General features: G+C 46.7%; 1 protein-coding gene across 2 annotated transcripts; it reads right to left on the bottom strand.

Annotated features, from left to right (window-relative positions):
• Positions 1-2458: 2458 nt before the first annotated feature.
• Positions 2459-27256, bottom strand: LOC8036885 (inactive peptidyl-prolyl cis-trans isomerase FKBP6). 2 transcript variants are annotated; one of them, XM_040217028.2, is made up of 7 exons: positions 26938-27256; positions 18688-18772; positions 12953-13202; positions 10129-10259; positions 8029-8275; positions 7512-7942; positions 2459-3763 (listed from the first exon to the last, which is right to left on the bottom strand). In XM_040217028.2, exons 2-7 carry the CDS (start codon positions 18768-18770, stop codon positions 3493-3495), a joined length of 1413 nt encoding a protein of 470 aa, XP_040072962.1. In that variant the 5' UTR covers positions 18771-18772; positions 26938-27256; the 3' UTR covers positions 2459-3492. The 2 variants fall into 2 exon arrangements, with proteins under 2 accessions (XP_040072962.1, XP_040072961.1); XM_040217027.2 differs by having other exon boundaries at positions 18688-18775; positions 26938-27202.
• Between the last annotated feature and the right edge of the window lie 17 nt (positions 27257-27273).

Below are 27273 nucleotides of genomic sequence, written 5' to 3'. Positions count from 1 at the left end.
GAAGTCACCAAGGTGAGGAAGGTTTGTTACAAAATGAATCATACTTTTACCTGAATTGGAGGGCAACTTGCACTTGTGTCCTCCAGACAGTGGTGAGCAGCTGAAAAAAAATCAGTCTTCCGGGATTTCTATCTTTAGTCCTCTCCTTGACTAGGGGAGCTCTTAGGTGTTGTGCGTCTGTAAAGCTAACTGATGTCAGCTGCCACATGTCTGAAACAAAACAATGTTAGAGGAGTGAGTGGTCATTGTGAAGGTTGATGACAGCTATTTTTAGCCCTGGAAAGTGCTTTGGTTTGACTAGTGGTGGCTGTAGAATCTTGTATATTGCAATTTGTCATGCATGTAGCCACTTTGCACAAACTGCACTACTCGTTTGAAGTTCACATTGTCATATCTGGAAGTGGTGCCACGGTGCATCAGGATTGTGCAACTAGCTTTAGCAATCAAAAAGATGCTACCGCGCATTGGAGTGAGGGAAAGGAAGAAAGCCTCGGAGGTATAAAATGTGCCAATTGTAGCCCTTGGACGCCGTCAAGATCCGTGTGCAAGCCAAGTTAGCTTTGTCATGGGGTTTTATCTGTTTACACATTTTAAAAAAAAATATTTTTCCACATATCGGCAAGTATTGCAGCAAGACAATTCTACAGCTTAGTTTATCCTCGTCATGTCGTGCGTCGTGCGACACACTGACCCTTGACCTGCGGCTCGGTAAAGCGTTGCATGTTGCTTTTCTTACCGAGTTCAAGTGAACGAATATCGTAAAAAAAGAGGCTCCGGCAGAATACGAGGAGTCAGTGGCACACTTGTGATCAAGGTGGCTGCGGCTGTTGCTGCGTTGCTGTCTGCCTCCGAAGCCCAGGCCGTGGCCAAAATATTGAATTTATAAAGATCATGCTCCCGCTCGATTACTCAATACGATAAAGAAAAAACTAGGGACGTCGCAAAATATTATTGCAACTAGGGTTCGACATTGAACCAGTCCGCCTCCTTCCGAAGAACCAGTGCCGTTTGAGGGACACTCGAGGAAAGAAAAGCGGACAGGAAGGGGATGGCACACGCTTTATGGAATGGTGGGTAAAAAGTGAGCCAGATTGGGCACAAAAATGATGCTCTAAAAGCTCAATCAATGTCACCGCAGCTTAATGAAGCCAACAGGATCTAGGGTTGTCACTTGAAAAAATATTCACACTTACAAGTTCTCGCTAGGTACGCTGGCAATGGGCACCATGTTCGCCATCTTCGAAGTGTCTAGCCCATGCAGCTGTCGGGTGTAGTCCAGCCGAACCTTTCACCATGGTTTAAGCAGCATTTTACAACTTTAAAGTGTCTTTTTGGGCGAAACTAGGGGTTATCTATACACTTTGGTGCTTTTTAAGCGGCAGGGCAGCTGAGGTGGTTTGGATATCCACGACTTGGGGTGGGTAGAGAGGGTTCAAAATGCAGGTATATATTATAGGGTCGGCCCCATAAGCCTAACCCCTGGCTATGTCGCTGCACGCAGATGTTTGCAGAGATCAATTGCTCCTGGGAAGAGCGGTGCTGCAAGCCTTGGCTTGCTTAAGCTTTACTTTGCGTGTAGGGGTGAGGGGGTAAACAATTCTCCCAAGGCAGACATTGGGGGCCATCTTCCAAAGCCAGGTCCTCTTCCTCCAACATGACATGGCAGAGCAATATTGGAAAATTGCCAGTATTGCTGCCTCCTCAATGTCGGTCTCCAGGGGATTGATGCTGGACTGCATGCTTACCCTTCTAGGCTGTCGGCAGTTGTAGTCCCAGGCTGCTGGCTATACGGGGAAGAGAAAAGCTCCCTGGAAGTTGCATCTGCTAACTCGCGCTCCCTCAGATGCCCCAATTTTTAGGGATCTACTTGGTGGTGTCGGCAGCGTCAGTCTGGCCTGCCTTGTAAAGGACTTGTCCAGCTGCTTGATTTTCTTGATTATGCGGCTCTTGAACGTGATTGACCCGCAAGCTTTAGTGTTCTCCTTAGAGTCGGACATCTCGACTTGTTCCGGGCCTCGCGTGGGGGCCACATGCTCCAGTGCAAGTAGTACCGCTGAGTTCAGCTTCCCTGACCATGGTTGGTTCACTACCATGCTATTGATGTCCTGTCCGTTTAGATGGCCAAATCTTTAGGTGGAGAGCTTGTGAGATATCTTGTTCCAAACTGACTTAGGCAAGCCACATCAGCTGTTTCACTGTGCCCTTGTTGCCTGCCGATGTTCTCAATGGAGGGCTCATAATCCGTTACATCCAAAGAGTGTGCGATGGCAACTCCAAAAGAGTGGTGTCCCAGCTTGAATTGCCAACTTCCAATATTTTGTAAAAGCGTAAAAAAAAAAAAAAAAAAAATAAGAAAATCAATTTTGAGAATTTGGATCTCTGCACTTATATCCAAGGGCAATTATGTTTTTTTTTTATGGAGGTACATTTTACTTGCAAGCTTATTTATTGCGAAGTATAATTGTTGCGAACAAATTTATTTTAGAAACATGTTTTAAAACTGAAATCTCATTCATAACCATACTGAAAATTAAAGGTATTAACTTACAAATACATACTTTTGTGCATCAAAGTCCAGTTGACACACAATCACACAAAAACACTTGGCAGCTCAGAAGAGTCACATTTGTATTGGGGAATAATCAACTACCATACATAGTGCAATGAATGGATAGCCAGGTATACAACTCAAGCTGAGCCATGGCCTGATTTGCACTGATGTTTGTAGGACACAACAGATAGAGCAAAAAAATGTTAAAATATAATAAAAAAAACTCACAAAAACAAAATTCAGACTATTTGCAGAAACCTCGGTTGCTGAAATGAAACTAGTGAAACCAAACACAAAACCTGTTTCGAACTAAAAACTAATTTGACCCAGGCATTGAACGACTTGCTCAGAACCTACACCCATTTGGCAGAAGATGAAGCAAGATCAAAGGTAATGCGAGTAAGAAACATCTCGAAACGTTATGAAACTAGTAGCTAGCCTAACCACCAGCAGACTGCAACAGCTACAAAAAAAAAAAAAAAGAGAAAAGGTTGCACAACTGTTCTTGCGAAAAGATGAATGAAGCAACTCAAACAGACAACTTGCCAGAACAAAGTGTGCAGACACACGCACACACAACTACCGGTACCTTCCGCCAGTCATGGCTAGAACCAAACTTTGTGGTAGCCTCAAAAAGAAAAAAAAAAAAGAAGAGTTGTATCACATTTCTCTTTACTTTAAGAAAGTTGGCTGAACGAACAAGACGACGCAGTAACAAGTTTTTTCTCATGTCAACGGACCCTGCTCAGCAGTGAACACAGTGCCAATCGATCGACGATTACAAACAATGTCACGTTAGAAACGCAGAAGCACACTCGCAACAAATGGGTATCCCTAACTAACGATGAAGACAGTATATTCAAACAAACTGGGCTCGCATTCTATCTCTTAGTTTGTTGAAACAGAAAAACAAAACAAAAAAGGTTGCCCGTTGAAGGCGCCTACTCTGTGTCCCTGATGAAAGCTCTCACACCCCCCGTAAGCAAGTCCTCGCACCCCAGCCCCAAGTCCTGGCACACTGAGCGCACATAGTCGTAGTGAGAATCCGTGAAGCCGGTGGTGAATGGTAGGGAGCTTCCTGCGGTGCCACTCTTCAGTTTCCGAAGACTTTCATTGATGGTGGTTTGCATTTCCTTGGAGACGCCGCTGTTCAAGCTCAGGGCCTTCATCGCCTCTGCCGCCTTGTCGTTGTTTGCATAGTTGAACATTCGTCTGCAACGGTACGCATGCCGACACACGTCACTGCCATTCTTAATGAGACGACCTGTCGCACAACTAAGAAGCCTCGAGTTCCGTTTTGGGGAATGTTCACTTATTATTCTGCAGCATCGAGTCGAAATTACTCGGGAAAATCCCTTCTTTGGCGAAACTCGCGCAACAGACCTTTACAAAATGCAAAATTATACAGTCAAGCCTGGTTATATCAAGCCAGCATACGCGCACGGGAATACGCAGATACGCAGCGCAGCGAAAAAGAAGTTGTAAAAAAGAAAAAAAGCAACCGTAAAAAAGAAAAAGTGGAGGATGGCAAAGTCAGGGGGAAGGGCACGCGCACATGTAGCGAGGGCAGGGAGTGCCCGCTATTAAGATGGTAGCGTGTGCTCTTTCCCTGAACACTGCTGTTGCTGCACGACTCCTTAGCCCCAAAATAAAAAAAGGCGAGAAAAAAAAAAAAAAAAAGGTCTTCGTCAAGTTGAGTGTGTTGACAACAACCGTGGAGCAATCACACTTTGAACGCCTTATCTTTGTTTACCTTTTTCTTTCGCCGTTATTGCTTTGTCAGTTTTTTTTCTGCCTTTCTTATTTTGCTGCCTGAATTTAGTGAGGTGTCTTTTTTGCTGCGTGCTTAACTTTATTCTATGGATCAAGAGTTTATTTTTTTATGCGGCTCCTTCCGGTCTTTCATTTTGTAAAATTATTTTTGTGTTTTGTTGCCGGCACTGTGTGGGGCACTGTGTAATAGTCGACCCCCCCCCCCCCCCCAGGCGTAAACGATCCCAAATACCATCGCGTAAACGCGGCGGTGTTTGTGATCTTCACCAACTAAGCTCTAATGTATTTAGCGGCTCTTAGAGGCCCTTTTTGGTAAGGTCGCGTTTGTTGCGGCTTTCAGTATTAGCAGGCGTGCGGAAATTTCAACTGGAGCTTATTAAGTTAGCATATTTTTGTATATCAAATTATTGACATATCAAACTATTTTATGATCCCCTCTGAATTCAATATATCCGGGTTCGACTGTAGACCTACTCTGTACTTCGCTTACAATGTTAAATCAAGTCGAGCTCTCACACTAACATCTTGTGCAAGAGGACAGTTCACTGTCGGATAGATTTGTCTTTATTTAAATCGAAAATGCAGTGCCCTACGTACGTACAGGGCAGACCCAATGGAACATTGGCCCTTTGCAGGGACCTCACAAATCGGTTTCACACGGGTTGTGATGTAATGAAGTACACAGGTGCGCTTCTCTGGTGCATGTTTTCGGTAAAAATATACAAGTACGAGTTTACCCCAGTAAATAATGACAAAGGAAGACAAACCTTTTTGTTATACCCGATTTGTGTGAAACCATCAAATGAGGTGGTGGTGGAGTGTGACATTTATTCCCACAAAATAAAGGGGCCAAAATGCAAACCAATTTTATTTCATCATCCTTCCAACCATCTTTGTGTCAATAAACGCCACAACGACACTCAATGATATCTAAAAAAATTTTTGAAAAAAGGCTTTGCAGGATGTTTTTTAATAAAAAAAAAAAAAAAAAAAGTACTTTTTTTTTTTTTTTTTTATCTCAGGCGAGTTCACATATCGAAACTTTCAGATAATAAATTCCAAATTTAACCCATTCCTGTCGATGGTGATCGATGGTTTCCAAGCGCCGTCGAGAAATTATGCTTAGGGTGGAGAATTAGGATCCATAATCTGGTGGATAGCTGAAGAACTGTAGTTTCGGTTTCAATGTAGGTTAGGGCTTTATCACAAGCTCAGGGTCTGTCAGAAATAGTACTCGTAATAGTGGTTGCACTTCTCTAACATGGCTAACTGCTTGCATCAGTCTTTGTAACAAAGATGCCATTATGTACATAATTCAACTGTTTTGTGGCATATTTTTTAGACCTTAAGAGCTACGGGGACACTTTAAATGATGCACTGTAATTTCCAATGCTGTCATGAGCCAACGTGCATGTTTTACGTTCCCAACAAGGCGGAGAAAAATGCTAACTGTGAAGGAACTGCAATCAAGGCTATGACAAAACCAAGGTGGAACACTAAGAAAGCATTCTGTTGGCAATGCTAGGAGTACTATCTGTGCTTCACCAATATATAGGCATCCCTTTGTTGAAAAGCACTTGTGTTACGGAAGAAAACTCTCCGACAAACCAAAAATATGCAACGTCAGTTAGAGTACATTAACTTTCAGAAGTAATAGCCGTGGGTGTGGGGAACATTTGGTTTATTCAGAATTTTTCTTTTTTTTGTCGTTTAATTTGACATACCGTAGGTGTAGAAGTTTCGGCACTTATAGCTTCCGCAGATACGTTGCATTTTCAAGAAATAAAATTTTTAAATCTTTTTCCCAGATTATACCAACCTCTGTTTGAAAGAACAACTAATTGGCCACATTTTGATGTGTCATAAAGCTCCATGTGAAAATTAGCTAGGAAAATAAAAGCATTTGCACGGATCCTTTGAAAATCGCTACTTTTCCCGTGATCAGGAAAGAGTTAAAGGACACATGCAAAGGAAAAAAAGAAATGTAAATACAGGGTGGTTCTGATGGCGCATTAATCCCTTGAAGGGACGGCGTAAATCAGTTTCTTGACGTGTCACACTCCGATTTGCTACAAAGTGTCTTTAAAAGACACATGCAAAGGAAAAAAAATGTTTTTTCTAAACAGCCTGGACAGAAAAAGGATGCCATAAAACGAATTTACAACGGAAAAAGAGTTTTCAAGGCTATATTTACGGAGCGAAACGAATTTGTAGTAGGGCGCCCGCAGGAACTTGCGGAAAAGTGGCCGCTATAGTCACGTGGTGCTTGCACTCTTTCGGGATCTTCCTATAGTCTCTAATATTTACTTTTTAATCTTCACTTGGAGTACAACAAAAGAACAAAGCTTAATAAGTAACTTTTAGAGCTCAAAGGAAGCTCCTGAAAGAGTGCAAGCACCACGTGATAGACCTGTGCGCCGGTCAGAAATTGACGACGGCGGCGTGGAGAAACGTGTTCAACCGGCGGTGGGCCACGTCCAGCGTGTGGTGGCGACGTGGGGGTTCTGGGGACTTCAGTGGCGGCACTGAACGGCTCCGGCGGCGGTGGCGGTGCGGCGAAACAACACACGGGTGTACCATGTGACCTGTGGCGGCTCCCGCGGGCGCACTACAAGATTGTTCTGTGCCTTAAATTTAGCTCTAAATTTTTCTTTTTCTTCGATGTAAATTTATTTTATGGCATCCTTTTCCTGTAGAGGCTGTTACAAGAAATGTTCCTTTCCTTTGCATGTGTCCTACACATTTGTAGCAAATCGGAGTGCGACACGCTAAGAAACTTCAAAGGACCAATGCGCCATCAGATCCACCCTGTATTTACATCTTTTTTCCAACAACGACCTCGCCTGCATTCGTTTGTCCGCAGCAAATCAGAGTAAGGTATACTGTGAACGACTTAATTTTCGCGGGCACAATATTTCTCGATTTAGATCAGGGCTGAAGTTTTTGGAATAATTCGCGGGTTCTAATTTTTGCGGCGCAGTTCGATCTCAATAGAGATTCCAATGTATTTACATTTTACCGGATTTGTTCGCGGGACCCATTTTTCGCGAATTGTCGGCTAATTGCAAAATTCGCGAAAATTAGGTCCTCGCAAAAAATATGTCGTTTACAGTATCAAGAAACCAATTTATGCCGTCTCTTCAAAGGCCCATGTCATTTTCAGTTCTTTCCCCGACAACACACTTGCCTGCACATGTTGGTCTCCGTCTCCCGCAGCTGCCGCTTGATGCTGTCGAGCTCCTTCAGCTCGCGGACGATGGCCTGCGAGTTTGGGTCTAGCTTGTGTGCCCGCCGCAGCTTGCCCTCAGCCTCGTCGAAGCAACCCTGCATCTTGAGGCCGACTCCGCAGCGGTACAGCGCCTTCACGTTGTTTGAGTCGATGAGCAGTGCTTTCTTGGCATACGCCACTGCCATGCTGCCCCTGCCCGTGTGCACGCAGCACAACGAGGCGTTGCAGAAGAGCTTGAGCAACAGCTGCTGCTGCTGCTTTTCCTCCCCCGTGTCTTTGGTCCGGGCGTTCTCGAGGCGGTGCAGGGCAGACGAGTAGCACTTGAGGGCGTTTTGGAACTCCTTGCGCTCGCAGAAGCTATTGCCCGTCTTGTGTTTGGCGGTGCACAGCTGCGCAAAAAAGGACAGAAAAAAGCTTTATTCGACGGTCATTGAACTTAGTGAAAAACTGCCAATCATATACAACGCGGCCTCACCTCGAGCAGCTTGGGAAAGGGCATGGGCCCGCCGTCCACGCTGATGCCCTCCAACTCCAGGGCATCCTCGGCGTCCACAAAGTGGAGCAGCTCCACCTCGTACAGGATGGTGGCGTTGCCGGGGATGCGGGGGGCGCAGCCCATCTTCCCGAAGGCGTACTCGGGCTGCACCAGGACCCGGGCACGCTCCCCTTTCCGCATCGTCATCAGGGCCTTGGCCAGGCCCAGAACCATCACGTCGCAAAGCCTGGAAGGCAACCAATGCTCCTGGAGCAGCACCGCGAGGAGCAGCCACCTTGGGCTGCTCCCCAGAGTTGCTAGGCTAAGTGGCACAAGCTGCTGCGCGTTACAAAGGGTATAGCCATTATTACTCATCCATCCATCCATCCATGGGATGGCACAGAGCTATTAGCTCCGAGCGAGACCAATTGGTGCGCTGCGATCGCTCGATGACGACGTAGTGACAATTCGTGACGAGGCCAGGCATTTTCTCCGCTTCGTTTTGGTTGTGTGCTTTAGTGCGTAGCAGCAGAAACTGTTCGCTAAGAGCATTTTGTTCTAGCCATCACGCAAAACGTATGTAGGATGAAACATAAAAACGAATTAGAATATGCCAAGTGAAATGATTGGAAGTTGTGTATAAGTTACGATGGAATCCCACGATACCCTCATGGCCTCCGACACCGCCCAGATACTTCACCGTGGAGACCCGCAAGCCATACTTCAACGTGTTCTTCACGCGCTTCCCAGCTTCAAGCAGGAAACGACAGGAAGCACTCGATTCACAGGTTCTGGAAGCCACGACAATTCCGACTTCAGCAGCAACTCAAGTCGGTGGGAAGGCCAAGCAATGTGGGTCGGAAGGCCCAGCAAGGTGCCCGTTGCTTGCTGCCTACAACCAGCGGCCTCATTAAATAAATATGTTCAAGCAAACCTTTTTTTTTTTCTTGGCTAGGTGGCGCAAGCTATTGCCCGTTATAAAGAGCACTGTCGTTAGCATCCATCCATCCAGCCATGGATGGCCTAGAAGTATCCCACCAGACAACGCTGGCAAACCAATGCTCCTGGTGTGCCAACACTGAGAAAAAAAAAAAAAAAATGCAACTCCACGTGGTGAATGATGTTGATTGGGGCAAAGCTCTGGTGGTGCTTGTCTGCGTAGACGGTGAGCCGCAGCATGCCGAGCCTTTCATTCGTTTTCATCCATGTCACGCTGCGGTCAAATGCTCAAATGCGTATATAACCACAATCCATATCACACATTCTCTTTCTGACATGGATGAAAATGAACGAAAGGCTCGGCATGCTGCGGCTCGTCTACGCAGACAAGCACAACCAGAGTTTCCCCCCAAATCAACATCATTCACCATGTGGAGATGCGGTTGTTTTTTTTTGCCCTACACGAACACAAGAGCACGTGCTCACGTGCTCGTGAGCATGTGAGCTCACGAGCAGGAGCACGTGCACCCAACCCATATGGACATGGCTAGCTCCTAAGGAGCTTCGCCCCTAAAACAGTCACTGCGAATGATCGAGAGATATCCCAGACAATGATGACAAACCAATGCTCCTGGAGTGGCAACCCTGGAAAGCAGTCATTGTGGATCGTAGAGAGCTATCCCAGACAATGTTAAGAAACCAATGCTCCTAAAACAGCAACCATGGGAAGTGGCATCTTGGACAGCACAGAGCTGTACCAGACAATACTAACTGAAGCAACTGAACAGTCCATGAACCAATCGTGCTGGCTGCACGCCAGTATGATTGCACCGTCAAATGCCTCAAAGGTGCGACATGCGACAATTTTATAGGGTTTTCAATGAGCTGCCCTTTCTCCAGAACGAATGAATTGTGAATCCACAAGGGACTTCTCTTTTTCTTCATCTATGCACTTCTCTTGGGGCACTGCATCACTTTCTCTTAAATGTCACGGTGCATACATGACCCCGCTACGACTTCAAATCAACAGTTGCTCTTCACTGCTGACACTGTCTCCCATGGCCTTGCTAAGGTGTGATCGACACCAACACGAGCAAGAAAGGCCATTGCAGGAGACCCATGTAAAGCTGCTGCTTTCAAAAGCTACAGCCGTGCACTTACAGGCTACGGTGTGGTCGGTTGCGCATCCGCGTGGAATCAAACGGTTCATCGCTCATCTCGAGGTAGGCGCTGTAGTGGAAGGTGACGCAGCTGTCGCTCGGCACCACTGCGCCCACACCCGGATGCAGCACCTGCAGAACGTTGTCGGCGTCAGAGATAGTTCTTGCACCTTGCTACACCGGTCCCCACCATAGGGGGCCGGATGGTGCTTAGCCGCGATTCGAGCCACGCCGCGCATGAAGCCACCGGATGTTTGACGCTCGCCCGGAAAGCCGGGCGTCTGCCGCGCTTCTCTGACGCAAACGTTCAATGTCTTGCCGTGTGCCGTGCTTTTAAGTGGTCTGTAATGTCAACAGCTTTAGCATTGGATCACAAGAATGAAACGTGTGAATGCGAGAAGTGCAAACCTGATCAACTGGAACCTCGACAGCTATCAGATATAAATCGTAAAATAAAAAAAAAGTCAGCACCCTGGACATTCTTTGCACCAATTCTCGGAACAATTGGAGAGAGTGTCGGAACGCGCACGACCGGCGGCTTCGCAACCGCGTGCATGACATACCGTTCACTCACCGCCACCTAGAATAATCAAAGCTTGTGCAATAAAACTTTTGATGTCATCACGGCAAGAGAGAGCAAAGACACAGATTGGACACGAGTGCTGTGTCGGCGTTCGGCCGAGCCCCGCGTCCAATCAACACTTCAAGAAATTCTCGTTATCGGGTCCAGCCGCTGAATTGGCACCGTCTGACTGTGATGACGTTCCAGGGAGGAAGAGGAGAATGTTCGCAGGCCTTGATTATTCTAAGTGGTGTCGATTTAGCTCCAGACGGGGCAATTTCTCCCAGCAACTTGACGTCACAATGCCTGCGCTCACATGCAGCAACCAATTGATGCGATTTGCCATCGTTGTCATTATATTTGATTTTTTCTGCACTATTTAGACGCATAGTCAAGCACTATAGACATGTTTTTCTACTTTTAAGTGTCATAAAGAATACCAACTTGTCTTTCTTAAATGATTAATTCTCCAAAAATGACCAATTTCAAGTCAGAAGCAGGTTTTTAGTTGCCATCATCACCGACACAGGGTGCAACGTGAAAAATATTGCACCCCCGATTGGCTTCTGCCGTTTCAAATGCCTCCGGGTTGTCCGAGTTGCTCGTCCGTTTCGAGCCGGATGCAGTCCGAGCAATTCGTATTGCACTAGGGAAAGCTAGGGAACAACCCGCCAGCAACACCGAAATTGCTGGGAAAATTGCCATCTGAAGTGAGCCTTAGAGAAAGTCTGCAACTTGCTACACAAGGAATTTCAGAATGAACCCTGCCTTAACCTTCCCCCCCCCACCCCCGCCGATAAAAATATACACCAAAACCCAGGAATAACGGAGTAGACTAGTACTATTAAAAACTCAATCGTTGCATTAATATTTCATTACATCTAAATGTTGCAAAAGAAAAAAATTATACACGGCCTAAAACAATTCTAAGGAAGCACAACGTTGTCGGTAGCACTCAAACGGAACTCTGCAAACCAGGCCTCACGGTTCGTATTCATTAAAAAGAAAATGCACACAAGTTACACCACTGTACAAGATGCACCGACAGAAATCCAGAAAACAACAAAAACAACAAAGAAACTTCTACCGTAATATCCCGAGTCATCGCCCACCCCCCAACCGCCTGAAATTCGTTAAAAAAGTGGGGTGGGCCATTTCTCGGTGGGTGAGCACAAACACTTGAAAAAAAAAGCGGAAAAAACCGCCTATTTTTCTCTGCGTATCTAGCGCTGATGCACAAGAGATACATCAAACTCAAAACTCGATTTAGTTTCATTGTTTTATAGAAAAAAATGCTCACGAAAGAATGTTTTACTATAGCGAAGTCCGTTGCTTGCATACGCGCTAGAAACACCGCCGATCTGCATATAGCACGAACGTTTGTTCCGTGAAAGAATGTCACCATTATGTTCTCCTAGTTAGTAAAAAAAAAAAAAAGAAGAAAGAAAAGTCTACAAGAAAATAGAGAAACCGACCAGGCGCAACGAGCGAGCGAGCGAGCGGACCAAAGAAGCGACCAAGAGCAATGCTGGGAAAGCGGGAAAGCCGGCGGTCGCGTTGGCAAATACTTTGGCGTCGGGCCAAGTCGGGCGCCTTGTCAATTGCAAGCTCTTGTGCAACTTTCTTGTTTGGTGCGTACATACGTGCGTCCGTGCAAGGCGGGCTATCAATGCACGGTTGGGACTCTCTGCAAACGTCTGTGTAGGACGTTCCAGCAAAGCTTTATTTACGCTTTGGCTTTGCCTAAAATATTGCACAACAGCGGTCGCGACGGGCGGGAAGAAGGAGCGGGTTCGCGGTGACCTTACTTCGGAGGAGACAGACTTTGACCTAACACTCCGCGGTTACGTTAACAAACTCTTATTTTGTTATCTCCATCGGCTTCTTTTCGCACGGATACACGACCACTTTGGGGTCGCTCACGGAGGTAATGCGTAAACAAAAAGAAGTGTCTTTCCCTCCTTCGTTTTACTTTGTCACGGACGTCCTCCAACTGTAAGGTCCGCGGCCGCGTCATTCGGGTAGGATGAGTGTTCGCGGATCGCAGAGTCCGCGCTGGGGTATTTGAAGGGGTGGGCGATGACTCGGTGTTTTTTCGGAAATCGATATTGGCCCAAAAAACGGGGTGGGCGATGGCTCGGGGATGGGCGATGACTCGGGATATTACGGTACTCATGTGCTGGAAAGTGTGCAAACAAACGAATGAACGAGTACGCCCTTCGCATTTGAGTCAAGACCGACGGAAGGAGAGAGCTCGACTTGCCTTTTTGAGCACGCCCCGGTCCTCGGTCAGGGCCTCCATGGTCTTGGCCATGCGCTCGAAGGGCATGCTGACGTCGTCCACCGGGTCGCCCTCCTTCTGCTCCCCTCCAAGGAACTGCAGGCGCAGGTCGTTCATGAAGCGGGCACTGTCAAAGTAGTCCTTGTCCGCCCGGCTAGCGGCCTCCTCTTCCTGCGCCATCACATCATTTTCCAGGGGCTCAAACTCGAAGACGGCGCCATCGGTGACGCTCCTGCGGTGGGGGGAGGGGGGAAACAGAAAGGAAGCCCAGCTGTGCCGCGACGTTGGGTCGGAATGTCTCTCACTTCATACAAGGTTAGTGGCACTATAGTCGCTGACAGATTAAGACCGACGGGGAGGAGTTTCGGTCGTCCTGGCTCCGGCGCAAGCTTCCCGAGGTGATGCTTCTGCGTCTTGAGAGCGTCTAAAGTGCACATGCGGCTGAGGTACGGCGGCTTAAAGAGACGCCCTGCTGTTGTCACTTGTCGGTGATTACGGCGTAACCCAACGATACTTGCATGCAGTGATGCTGACCAAAGAGCCTCTTTGTCACGGTTTAATTTCGCGGACAAATAAAACTGTAGAGCCCTCCCACTTCACATGAAGATGGAAGACCAGCAAAGCTGTTATCTTTACGACGTTTAGGACTATGCCTAGAGGACGACATCTAGGACGACCTCAAGGGAGACTTCTTGGACAACCTCAAGAATAACTTTTAGGACAACTTTAAGGACACCTTTTACGATGACCTCGAAGATGTCTAGGACGACCTCAATGACGACTTCTATGACGACATCTAGGACGACCTCGAGGACGACTTCTAGAACCATTTCAAGGACGACACCTAGAGAAATTCAGCCTTTCCACTCTGGTGAAAACCAGAGTGGAAAGGCTGGAAAGGTTGCCGCCATCCAGCGATAGGCAGTATTTCAAATACAAGTATTTGAAATACGTATTTCAAATAATTTGTGTATTTTGCATTTGTATTTAATTACAAATTGGGCAACATGTTTGATGTGTGTATTTAAATACTAAAACATGGGTATTTAAAATACAATTGTAATTAAATACAATTTTGTGGGCGAAAATATATCCCTCAAAATTATTGTCACTGTCCAGAGCAGGAAGAAAACTACGTTCTGCGCCGAATGCAGTGTCTCTCAATCAAGCACAAGCGTTTAGTGACTTTGTGATTACGGTGCTAGTCCAGGGCAAGAATAGTGACGAAACCGACGTTCACAGGCAGACTGGCTAAATAAGTGCCTGTGACAACTTGTGATGCTTTCCAGCCTGATTTCCATCTATATTTTTGCCTGGAACATTCTAAATCAGCGAGTCGTCCAGATTTTCGTAACTGGTGAGAGTTGCAACAATAAAACATTCTTTAGCTAGTGCTGCGCGTCTTGGTCGTCTCGGTTTGCTGGTCTATACCAAAATGTAATTGACAAAAAAAGCTGCTTGAAGCTCTGTACTTTTTTCACCTATTACGTTCAAGCTGATTACATTTTCTTTAAAATTATATTTCTATTACGTTACTAGAGCCTCGCACACTAACTCCCGAGTGTGCGATGCAAAATTAAAATGAGATACCCAGAAACCCGTTGCAGGTGCCCTGAAGTCGCTGACGCAAATTTCAAGGAATGTATTTGGAAAAGTATTTGGAGGAGACCAAATACATTGTGTTGTATTTGTATCTTGTACTTAAATGCTTTTTTGGAAATGTAATTAGATTTGTAATTAAATACATTTTTGACGAAGTATTTTGTATTTGTATTTCGATACCTTTTTGCATGTATTTTGCCCATCCCTGCCGCCATCTACGAGCAACGGCGGCAACCATCGCTCATAGATGGTGGTAGCTGTCTGGAGTTTGAGTTGACATTTGTTTGTTTACGGACACGATACTAGGGAAACTAGCCCTTAAAGGGACACTGACACCCCCCCAAAAATTTTTTTTATTTTTTGCCAGGCGCTTTATTATGGTGTCGGAGGACTACCCAATTAATATTTTGCAACAGAGTAGCGTATTTCTTTAATAAAGCAAAAAGATGCAACTGCTCGAAACCGGAACCGAAACCCGACGGAGGTCGGAGAAGTGGAGAGAAGAGAGTGACTGGTGGAAGTCACGTGGCTACACCCGACCGTGCGTTTTTGTTTTTTTTTCGCCTCTCCGGTAGCAGACGACACGACATGCGGCGTGCGATGCGGCGTGCGGGAACTGCTTGCCGTGCGATTCTTTTGCAGTTATGTTTGTTCCGCTCGTTGTTCTGTACTCCAAGATGAGTTGTTTTGTACATTGAGGAGTTGGAGATGAGTAGTGAGTGCCCGTGGTGAATTTCCATGATCGGCTCCGAAAAGAATAAACCCAAGATGTTGCGTGAAGAGCTGGCTCGCATGCCCTGCATCCGAAAAAAAGTGGCATTGTGCGACAGAGTTTCCGAAAGATCAACGGGATCGGGACCAATGGCTGGCCGCAATTCCTGTAGAACATTTACGGGCACCTCGGAAAGCGGACGCTACCTGATTTATATGCTCCTTGCATTTTGTGGAAAGTGATTACATTGAGTTCGCAGGTGTCAAAACGGAAATCCCATACCGTTTAATTCAGCGAAGTATCGTCCGCAACATTTGTTTGTTATTTTTTTTTTTTGGTTTCTTCAGTGATGATTGTAAAAAAAAAGAAAAAGATGTGTAAACATCAAAAAATGTTTGAAAAAAAAAAAAAATCACGGGGGATCGAACCCGATCCTACCGCGTGTAAAGCGGACGTCTTTCCCACTGAGCTACTGGGGCATCCCGTTTCTGGTGGATCTCTTTCCTTAGCAATAATTTAGCCGGTAAACTGTAAGTTGGAAAGTTTGCTGTCGATTTTTCTCTAGCAAAAGCACTCCCGGGTCGAAGTCGGGAAGCACCACGCTTTGGGGACATTCGCACCTAGTAAAGAAATCGTACGCGTGCATATTCAACTCGAAGTAGACACGTCGTGCTTGACGTTTGCGCGAGCGTTGTCTTCATCAGCCACGAGAAGGGAGCGACGGCTCGGCGACGTCTTCGTGCAAATCGGCTTGGTGGCCGGGCGTGTCGTACGGGATGAATACCAATTCTTTTGATCAGTCCCAAATTTCTCTTTTAACGGTAGACAGAATTCGCCGGTACCGCGAACGACAGTTCTGAAATAGAGGTCCCACGCCCGTCGTCCGCTGCCATCGCCGTCCCCGCGAGTCCCACGATACGCGAAACGACGAACGCACAGAATGCTTCCGGTTGTCTGAGGAACTTTTTTTTTTCAATCAACGTATTTACAGCTTTTTAGAAGCCACAAAAAATGGGTTTCATATTTTTTTCTATTTTTAATATTGAGTGTGTGCCTTCAGTGACCCACAACTTTGATTAAATTTGGTGGTCGCATCGATACCTTAGAAAACGGCCCGTGACCGCGAAAAAGAGAGTGAACGAGACTCGAACCGGCCAATTCTTGATCGGCGGTTTTCGGGTGGAAAGAAACCGAATTTCGAGCCGGAAATTCTGTTCTGGGTAGTTGAGCTCTCATATGTCACGTACAACTAAAAACCTCGGCGAGCATAGATACCCTGTCAGTGTCCCTTTAACAGCTCCGCTGTAAAAATTGCGCGACTATCAGCATCTGATGCATTCAAATGGCGGCAGCTGCGCTGCTGAGTCGATGATGTGACTATGACGTTAGTGATGAATAAATGAATATAAGGTCGCAATGCATTTTTCTGGTAAATTTAACGAAGAACCTGAATAGGTCCCATGACATTAATTTTTCCACCATATTTAGCAGGGAAACTTTTTCATTTACGCTCATGCCGTAGCGAAACTAAGGGACGAGCCACGAACTGCTGCAGCGGTAAAAAAACTTCTTCATTTTGGTCTCTTCTTCGCAAGACTCCACGATGTGGTCGTAGGGATCGCAGCGATGAGGTTGTTGTGGCGACTGCCCCACGGCGACGGTATCCAAACGTTTCTCGGAGAATGGAAGCAGGGCTGCGCAAGCATTCGAGTCGGGTTCGTGACGAATCGATGCCCCAACGAGCACCCGGGTAGTGGCTCGTGTCCGATCGCCGCGATGACGGGAATGGCCGAACCCGAACAACGTGTGGAACTTGTCGTATGCACTGTGCTTGGCCAACCCCAGTGCGTGGCTATAATGAACGTCGGCGGCACACAAGCGGCACCAGACCCCACGGCACCTTGCTCTAGCTGCGAGTTCAGGGGTGAACACCGCTCGCTTTTCTCTACTACTTTTTTTTTCTGTGACTGCCATTGTGCGGAGAGAAAAACTAACATACTGCATGGTGCATGCTAAAGACCGCAGGCTAGCAGTTGTACTGCACTGGCTAAATTTCTCATCTACAGCGAGTGACTCGTCGCAACTTTGAAATGGCTAACCAACTACACGCTGTCTAAATATCCACACACTCAGTTATTATTATTAGAAAAACTAACACTTGTTTCGTAGGGTATGAAAGTGGAGGAATAATTCTAAGCAGTATTTACCACCCCTTTAAAGGGGTACTCCGCCGATTTTTGAGCTACCTCAACTAACTATATTTTCTGACTCCCAGGCCTTTACCCGTTCTGGAATGCTATTTAATATCGTGAAATTCATAATAGTTATTGCGAAATCGGCAAATGAAAATGATGCAAAAACAGACATTCAAATATACCCGCCCTTTTCAGGGCCGTGACGTCAGTGGAAGTTCAGCTTGCCAGTCGGGCGAGCAGTCTAAAAAATAGAATATGCCAATTATTTGTTCCGTGCTGGAGCGCGGGGACTGGAGCGAGCTTCCAAGGCATTCATTTGACACCATGAAACTGCTTCAAATCAGTTGGGAACAAATTCTACAGTCCAAAGAGTGAACCCCTGCACTTCCAATGACGTCACTTTTTCATTGTTGCCAGTAGAGACTTTCAGTTTGAAAAACACGGTGAGGACCAAAATTGTAAATTCAATAACTTCGTGAAAAAAAAATATTTTGACCTAATATTTGGGATACTATTTTGGCGATGTTGTTTGGCGAGTTTAGCAAAATTTCAAGCAAATCGGGGACCATGAAGAAATCGGCGGAGTACCCCTTTAAGTCCGGTTCACACATGCGGTGCAACACTGAATCAACGCTCTAATTATAGTTGAATTTAGTGTTGATTTAGGGCTGTAATTTCTCCTCTCACCGCCTGTTCTTTTTTTTTTTTTTCTCTTTGCAACTTGAGCTATTGCGAGATAGCTCAACACTGCAAGTTCGATTTCACGAGATCCCGTGCTGGCAACAGAACCGCTGTCGGGAACAAGTCTCATTATGTCGTCAGTAGCAGCGAGGTAACTTAGTTTTGAGGAAGACCAAGATTTGCGGTGTATTGGGGCAAGCTCGGTGCTCTGCAAGAGTCAACGACAAATGTCATCAATGTTGAAAAATGTATAAAGGTTGACAGATGCCACCGTCAATTCTAAGACAAGTTCGCATTTTTCGATGATCATGCATATCACTGGATTGTGCCAGCCAATGACTGACCCCCCCGTTTTGGCCCCTGTGGTTAGCGGAATGTTCACGAACAAATATATTAGTAAAAACTGAGACATCGGGTCACCCGACCCTTGATTGCCACGAAACGTCAAGCTCGTCTGAATGCCATACTCTAGAAACATTCCGCGACCAATGGGGCTAACGAGGGAAAAGGCGATCCAAACAACTCACCCCAGTTTCAGTTCGTTTTTCAGCACCAGGGGCCTCAAGGGGCTTTCAAGATCGTCGTCCTCCAGTGGCATTTTGACATCCATTGCTGCTGCAAATGTTGACAAGAAACGATTAGACTCCTTGAGCTCACTTTTCACTTCTTTTAAATTTGCACATGGGGGGATCGGTGGCCGAGTGGTCTAGCGCACACCAGCTCGGAGCACGTGGAGCGAAAGCTCGCGCTGCAGAACCCAGGGATCCTGGGTTCGAGCCCCACCCCTGCCCGTTTCGATCTGGATGAGCATCGTACCGGCGTGCGGTCGTGTATCACTACTGCGTGATGCACGTTAAAGACCCCAGGTTAGCGGCTGTACCGCACTGGCTAAATTTCTCATCTACAGCTGGGAGACTCGTCGCCCCTGTGAGGCAGACCAAGTTCTAGGCTGTATAAACACACACACAACCCAATTTTTTTTTAAAATTTGCACAGAACCCTGTCCTACGCTACAGTCACTGACAAAAGGAAAACGGTAGGGCATTTCTTTCAAACGTCTGGCCTCCAGCATGTGCTCTGTGCCTTCCACCATTCTTTGACTGACCGTGCACGCTCGAGAAGCACAAGACGCCAAAGCATTGTCAAAGGCAGAGAGCTATTCTCTGGAGGAGGAAAAACTGAAGCTCCTCCCTGCCTTTCTCACCTTGTCAGCGACTATAGTATAGGTATCGTAAAATACCGGGCAAGTGGCAACTCAAAATTCAGAGATAATCGCGAAAACATGGGGGATGGACGCTTGTCCGGTCATCAATTTCACACAGAAATGTACTGTGCATATTGCTTCGTATCTTAGAAATTTGGCTATGGGCACTTAATGTGGAATGGGCGGATGCACGGTATTCTACAATAGGCACGCAACCATGGTATCCTGGTTGGAGTGTCACGCATGGAAGCATGTGCATGCGTGCGCAGTATGCACGCAAAAGCATCTTCAGCAACCTTAACCACATGTGCTTCCTCCACGAGCCTAATCAAGGCAGCAGCCAAGACGTCCCACACGCAAATGTCTTTAAAGCAAGTGGTACGTTCTGCTGCGTTTGTTTATGTAGTATTATTTTTTTTTTATTTCTACCTGCAAATTTGGGCTAAACTTTCAGCGCTCTATAGGTCGCTGGCATTAACATCCAAACTTGAGATATTTTGACTCCGTCATTGTGTGCTTTAAAAAACCACTAAAAAAAAAAAAAAAAATTTTTTTTTTTTTTTTTAAGTTTGGTTGGGACATGATTGTCAGAAAATAAATTTAAAGCCATCTTTTTCTTTTTTTTTTTTTTAAGAGCTGTATTGACGGCGCGAGACGCTATGTAGTTGGTAGTTGCCTCCTTTGTACTTGTTTTCTATCTTGTCATTTTGGGCACGTGGAGGAGAGGTGGATTGGCTTGGCCATCACATTGAGGTGGAAAGTGTATGACCATCTCGTTGAAGTGGAAAGAGTGTAGACCATTCCCTGACAACATGGACTTTGCCACGCAGAGTTTGAAATAAATCTCGTGCCCTCAATATTGCTCTAAAAATTTTTTTTTTTTCGCGCATTTATTTTTTGACACGCGTGTTCCAACTAAACCGTTAAAAAAAATTTTTCTTTCCTTTTCAGTGGTTTTTAAGATTAGAAGCCTAAGGCAAACTTGATTCTCTTGAAAAACTTTTCTTTTGATAATTCACTTCTACATGACACTCCTAAACAATCTGGATCCGCAGCTCCTCCAGATCTGAAGAAAACTTTCAAGAAACAAACACGAATGAAACTTTAATTATGTGTGCTTGCTCACATCAATATCGAGGGTCCTGCGAATTGATGACAAACATAATAATAACAATATTCATTTAATTGCAGTCAGTGCACAAGAAACGTCCCGCTACGAAACAAAATAGCTAGTTGTTTCATCACAGAAACCACACACATCCTTCGCTGTATTTTCTTTTCGTCTTTCTGGAGTCTGTATTGTGATACAAACCAAGTGTTTGGAGACATTCCAACTTCAGTGGTTTGTGTGTACTTGAATGCCAAGATCCCTCCACTACAAGAATAGTTTTTGTGTCTGCACACCTGCATCATGTCAACCATGTGCAGTGGCGCAGCCACAAGGGAAGCTTATGGGGCTTCCCCCCCCCACAACTATCACTACCCCCCTAAAATCAAGCCCATGCATTTTGACCCGACCCTCTCCCCCTCCAAGTCATGAACATCGCAGCCCCCCTTACCCCCCAAGAAACTCCTGGCTACGCCACTGACCAGGTTGAACAAACCGAAAAACAGCATGTCTTCTGACAACCGCTGTCGCTAAGTGAGGTTGATCGGTGTTGGCATTTCTGCCTGTCACTTGCATGAATGAGGGTTTCTTCCCATACACATGCAGGAGCACAACGGACTCGGGTGCGTATCGCTGTTTACGCCGAAGACGTTTCGGTGGTACGGACCGCTCGCTGCATCACATAAACATGCGCACTGTGAACGAGATGACCAATAATGAAATGTCGCACAAGGTTAATTCACTATTCGACCAGAGCGGCTGTACGCACGACGCAGAGAGCTTGTGCCATTTGGGTCACCCTTTTCAGACGGCGTGTGTATCAGTCGGAAGCGTATTAACCCACACCCCGCCTGCGTTTGCGCTGCTTCGCGGCGACAGTATGGGGCAGCTAATTACAAAACTATTAATCCACTTGCCGCCCCCCCCCCTGTACACGCCGCTTTGCGGTGTCCAGCCGGCAACCCAAGCCCCGCTGTCACCCAAGCACCTCCAGAAAGGAAGTCCCATACTATTTACTCAAACAAAATTTTGTCAACATTTTTTTTTTGTGTTAAATTGTAAAAATTGCCAAAATGCCTTTAAAGGGATACTTCAACGAAATTTGAAATATTCCCGTCGTGTTCAAAAATAGGTTGAATATGATCCACGATATCCGGAAATGACAATCGCACGTTTGTATTTTGATCCTGGTGGCTGTATTTTTCGTTATAAACGGCCCACTCTGGCAAGCGCTCGGAGAAGGCCCAGCTTAGAGCACGTGACATCCAACGCAACCGTGACGTAGGTCGTGTCAAGACGAGCAAAGCTACGGCGAGGCTGACGCCGAGAGGGTGGCCTAGTCGTTCCAGCCACCGAAGCGGCTGCTTTTGTACGAATTTTGAGTGACGGGTTAATCTTCTATAATCTTCTAGGGGGACAATAGCGACTTCAGCGACACACAAAAGGCATTCTCGGAAAGAGGGGAGTTCCTCCTTCCCCCCTTCTCTCGTCGTGGCCGGAGACGAGACAACCTCCGTCACTAGCTGTCAAGGTTCCTAGACGAGCATTACAAACGAGGCATTAGCGACATCCACCAGGTGCTCTTTGCTAATCGTTCAATTCGTTTTAAAATTCCTTTTCGAGACTTTTTTAACAAGATATTGGTATGTTCCATGTGATACTGCTCTTTTGAACACATATAGACCAAAAAATGAGCGCCGAAATTTCGTTGTAGTATCCCTTTAACAAAACTAAATGCTCAAGAAAAAAAAAAGTAAGACTACATTGGGGTTTGAATCTGGGCCCACTGCGTATAAGGCAGACACGTTACCACTATGCTATGCTACAGCTTTTTTTCTTCTTTATTGCCAGACATTATTCATTCACAAAAAATTCACTCTCAAAAACACTTATAGTAAAGAGCAAGCTGAATTACGACTGACGCAGACTGATCAACATGATCTTAATGTGACCAGTCCGTCTAGGATTGGCAACCAAACAGGTCCATCTCCCAAAACCTTATACACTTCTCTAATCTCACTAATGCTCCGAGTGAAATAACTACACACTGGTAAAGCATCTACATCAGCATGCCGCACTGCCATCCGGCTCTTCCAGATACTGTGTAAGCCATTAACCATTAGTAAATCATACGGTACAGTCGGTTAGGGCAACAGGCAGAAAACTTATGCCGTGTACGCCTAAAGGGCAACTCGGCTTCATTTTTGATATTCAGAAAACTATGTAGCCCTCTTCAGTATCATATAGGAAGACCCCACGTCAAATATTGCAATCTAATTCCGTTTATACATTCAGGGCTCCGTGTTTTCAGATAAATCCGAAAAACTCCGAAAAACGCCCGCCGGTAAAATTTTTGTCAATTCCGATTTATCCGATAAACTCCGAATTGTTATGTGTCCATGCCACCCCCCCCCCCCCCCCCCCCCCCGCAACAAAAAAAAAAGTTTTATTTTTGTTTTCAATTTGAGCAGCACAGGATCAATGGTCCTGGGAAAATGACATCATAATTATCTTTCAAGCCTCAGACCATTGTCAAAAGGGGGTCTTACAGCTTGTCTCGTCAAGGTTGGTTCAGGGAAGCAGGTCATCTTACCATTCGTGTGACGACAAAAGCCACTCTTTTGGTTTCCAGTTTAGGCCGTAGGATTTGTGATTTAGAGAAAGGAGAGGGTATGTTTCTGGGGGTAACAGTGAAAGCTATGGACCATAGTGATTGTATGAAATAGGGAAAAGGGGCAGTTGAAACTTCTCTACTACATCCTTAACCACTCCACCTCGCTCGGCCACGAGATAGCTTGATGGGATGACTACGGGCTTCCTTGCGGCTATTTCCGGCAGTTTATTTATTTTAAGGTATCGACGTTTATCGAAGCCACACTTGTGTGTGACTTTTGTCGTGGGACAAATTAGTATTCCCAATGACATCAACCCCAAATGCAGCTTAATTGATACGAGCGCGTTTTATTTGTTATCTGGCATACGTTTGCATCCGGTTAATATTGATTATTTTTTTAATAAAAAACACTGCGAAATTAATCTTCGAATTTCGGAGGATTGGGTATTTACAAAAAATAAACTCCGATAAACACAGAATTTTCGCTAAACAATAAACTCCAAAAAGCACCCTCCGAATTTCACGAAAAATAAACTCCGAAAACACGGAGCCCTATATATATTTAATAAACTGGCCAGCAAACCTTCAAGTAAGCCAAGTCGCCGAAATCTGCCAACTCTAGCGTGCGACGTGAGGCGCAATCATCAGCGCAGTCAATGCAACAGCGTTTGAGCGGCAACGATGAGCCACTACGTCATTCTCACGTTTTGTTTGTTTTTACTTCTCAGAGCGAAATTGAACGACGACGTCATGAGTTTCTCCTCCTGGTGTTGGCTGACCGGGCGCTCACGTGATCACCGTAACGCGGGTGCACTAGTTTGCGCTGCCCAGCGCGCTTATCGGTCTGTTTCTCCGCTCCCCTTCTCCCCTTTCCCCGGGCCATCACCGTCCACGCCACGCGAAGCGACCTGCCCGCGTCGCGTGTCCTGTCCCTCGCTCCCTCCCGAACGTCACAAGACCACGTGGTTTGACGTGACGTGGCCATGACTCTGACGACCTGAGACCAATGTTGCCTGACGCAACCAAAGTTTCGGTTTCGGTATCAGTTGATGTTTAAATTAGGATTACACAAGTAATATTCCACATTTCGCAAATCCGAAAACGTAGAGTTGTTTAGTAGTGCTTTGTGGAATTTGAATTGCATGTAAGCCTAAATTTTTTGGAATTGAGCAGAGTTGCCCTTTAAAGGAAGTTCCTTTTTCAGTGCTCACTTCAGTATATCCCAGTAGAACACTGCGTCCAAAAAACCTAAAAACACATATTCCGTTGATCCGGGCCTTTTCCACAAGATACAATTCACGGTCCAGGGCAGGGAACAAATATGCCCTTTTTGTCCAACCTTGCCTTGTTCCCCTTCTCCAGGAATTATTTTCATCATTCTTGTCCAGCTCGCTTGCACCTTTGCATTTAAATGCATTATAATCAATTTAACCCAAGTGTTCCACTCTCGCTCTACCAGGGAAGAGACGAAGAAAGACTGCGGTCAGCGCGTCGTCCTCTCTTGCTCGTCACTACCAACCAGGGACTCTTAGTCTGCTGAAGCGACTGGTCGGTTCCCTGCTCCGTGTCGCTGAGCCGCCGCTTGACCACCTCAGTCGCGAAGTCCATTGCTGTACTATCTCTGGCATACAGTGTGTCTGTCGTGTCCTTTGCAACCGGTGTCATTTCACTGGCAGTCTTTGCTTTAGGCCCATTTTCACCAACAGTGATTTTTGCCGTCAATGCTACAACCGAGACTTGGCCTTCAGGCATCGCTAACGGCATGCGTTGCTGCTCACCGGACGCCTGAGGGTCTTCCGAAGAAATCCTCGCGGCTGGAGTCATTGCCGCTTCAGCTTCTTCCTCATCCATTACGAGGTTTTTGTCCTGGGTGTCGGTGGTCTTGCTGGCAGCAGCTCGAGCGTACGACTGTATGAAATCCGAGGCCTCATGCCCGAAGGATCAACACTCCTCGAACCTTGGCACTCTACAGTAGCACCGTATGTGCCCCGTGCATTGACAGCAGAGGCACAGCAGTGCACGTCTGGGGACAACAACCAGCAGTCTGCTTCCGTAAAAGCGGAGCTAATGCGGCAGGGACTCCGGTGTTAAATTTTCACGGAGCACCATGTGTACGATGACGGTAGTGAAATCCACACCTGCCAGGCCCTCGATTCTCCAAAATGCGGGTGACGCCATTAACCTCCCCGAATGGCTCGAAGGCCCGTCAAAGGGGGTCTGCAGAAACGTCGAACTCCACGCTGTGGATTTTTACCTTCAGCACTCGTTTTTCGGGATAAATGAACAGGCATGGTCGCCCCTTCACCAGCATGGTACCCTCTCGCAGAAGTTTCTCTTTGGCGGAAGTGGTGCGCAGCTTCAGCAGCCAGACGTGCCCCATTCGGAACGCACCAAGTCCTGCTACGTCTTCCCGAACTCCCACCTGGTTCAGATGCCCTACAGAGTCTTCAGCACGGTAAAGCCACCCTCTGGTATCAGCATGCAGCACAAGGCTGCAATTCATGGCTTCTCCTGTTGGCATCGCAGGCAGTATCACTGCATAGTCATTAGGAACATCGCCGCGTACGGCATCACCGCATACGGCATCACCGCGGTTCAAAGCATCCCATTCCACGTGCGCATGCTACCGCGTTTGAACTTGGAATGCTACGCTACACTACAGCTTCGAAAATCTCGTCTTGACAGTTGGTTTTATACGAGAACCAGTAGTTTCTCGTCGTGCGTATAGCCATCTCTGGTCGAGGCGCACAACTTATAGCATCCTCTTTCATCCGCACCAGTGCGCACCGAGGCAGCGAGGCTCGCCCCATCATCTTCTATCGAAGCACCAGTGTGCACTGCACGTCCTCAACCAACGGAGCCCACCTTCCCGGTGCGGCTTTTCGTTGCCCCAACGCACACCGAGAAAATCGACGGTGCGCCGGGCTGCAGTCCCATCAGGCATTGTGGCCAGGAGCGGGAATTGAGGAGATGGGGGGGAATAGCAGACGCGCAGTCTATCGAGATGGCGATCTTGCGAAAACAAACACGCCTCGCACCTGCACTCGATGCATTTTTCAGCTCTTCTAAGAGCGAGACAACGAGCTTCTTACCATCACCGCGATTACCGGCAATTGCTGCTGTGGCAAGGAGCGCCCTAAAGGTATGAACTTCGTGGAACGCGTCGCGAGGTGTTTCGATGACACCGAGGTACTGTTATTACCTGGGGTTTCTCTTTCTTGAACCAAGAATGATGGGCAACATATACCTGTAGAATTGTCACCCGCTTCGTGACCCCATCGGAACTTCACGTCCACGATGTTCATTTGTGTGGGACCGTCATATCCGCGAGTAAGAAACAAAAACAGAAGAAATTGACCGCAGACGGGCACCGCGCGCGGACCTACGCAAGAAAAAAACGAACAAAACGCGAGGTGACGCATGGTGGAGCTCGCCGAGGTGCACCGGCGCGGCGTAGTTTGTCCTCGATGTTCCACCGACTTCGCGCTGCACGACCGAGGAGCGTTGTGCACTGTCCTGCAGGGCGATTCCAGCTAGTGCGTATAGCTTTACTCATTCCACCACGAACACCGATTTACGCGCCAAGAATGTGGCTAAACGTACATAACTACAAGAGCAGTGTATTGTAAAACCCACGACGCCGTGGTCATGTCAGCCCGTGCGTTATTTGAAATGAAACGAAGTGTTCTCTAACGAATGTGGCAAGCGACGAGACTCAAACAGACGCGCCACGTGACCACGCTAGATGTCCTCCTGCCAGTCAGCTCCTAAACCAAAACTTCTTCGATGCCCAACGAGCGGATACAGCTAAATATGCATGGTAGAAGGACTTATATTATCGCAGAACTCACCTGACAAAGGGCTCCGAGCAGGAATCACTGGTATCACGGCGATCACCGCTACTGTTTATGCTCCCGCTGCTCCCGCCACTAGCACGATCCGCGATGGCGATATATTATGCGAGATACGTGGATTAAACGCAAACTCACTCGGAGAGCGAGTTCGACTAATCGAGTGAGGCGGTAGCTTGCGCTATCTAGCCCCCATTTGTAAAAACTTTTTTATTTTTTTTTGTCCCATTTTCAGAATGCACAATCTTGTTCGAGATCTCATTTGCGTTGTGGTTCCTCAGTTCGGAAGACCAACTTTTATTTTACTTAGCCCAGTTGCGCACGCGACCTCTTTTT

Source organism: Ixodes scapularis, unplaced genomic scaffold, assembly GCF_016920785.2.
Source record: "Ixodes scapularis isolate PalLabHiFi unplaced genomic scaffold, ASM1692078v2 PGA_scaffold12__126_contigs__length_90152505, whole genome shotgun sequence".
In the NCBI taxonomy this organism is placed as follows: domain Eukaryota; kingdom Metazoa; phylum Arthropoda; class Arachnida; order Ixodida; family Ixodidae; genus Ixodes; species Ixodes scapularis.
Note: the sequence above shows the minus strand (reverse complement) of the source record. Positions and strands in the feature narration are given on the sequence as shown.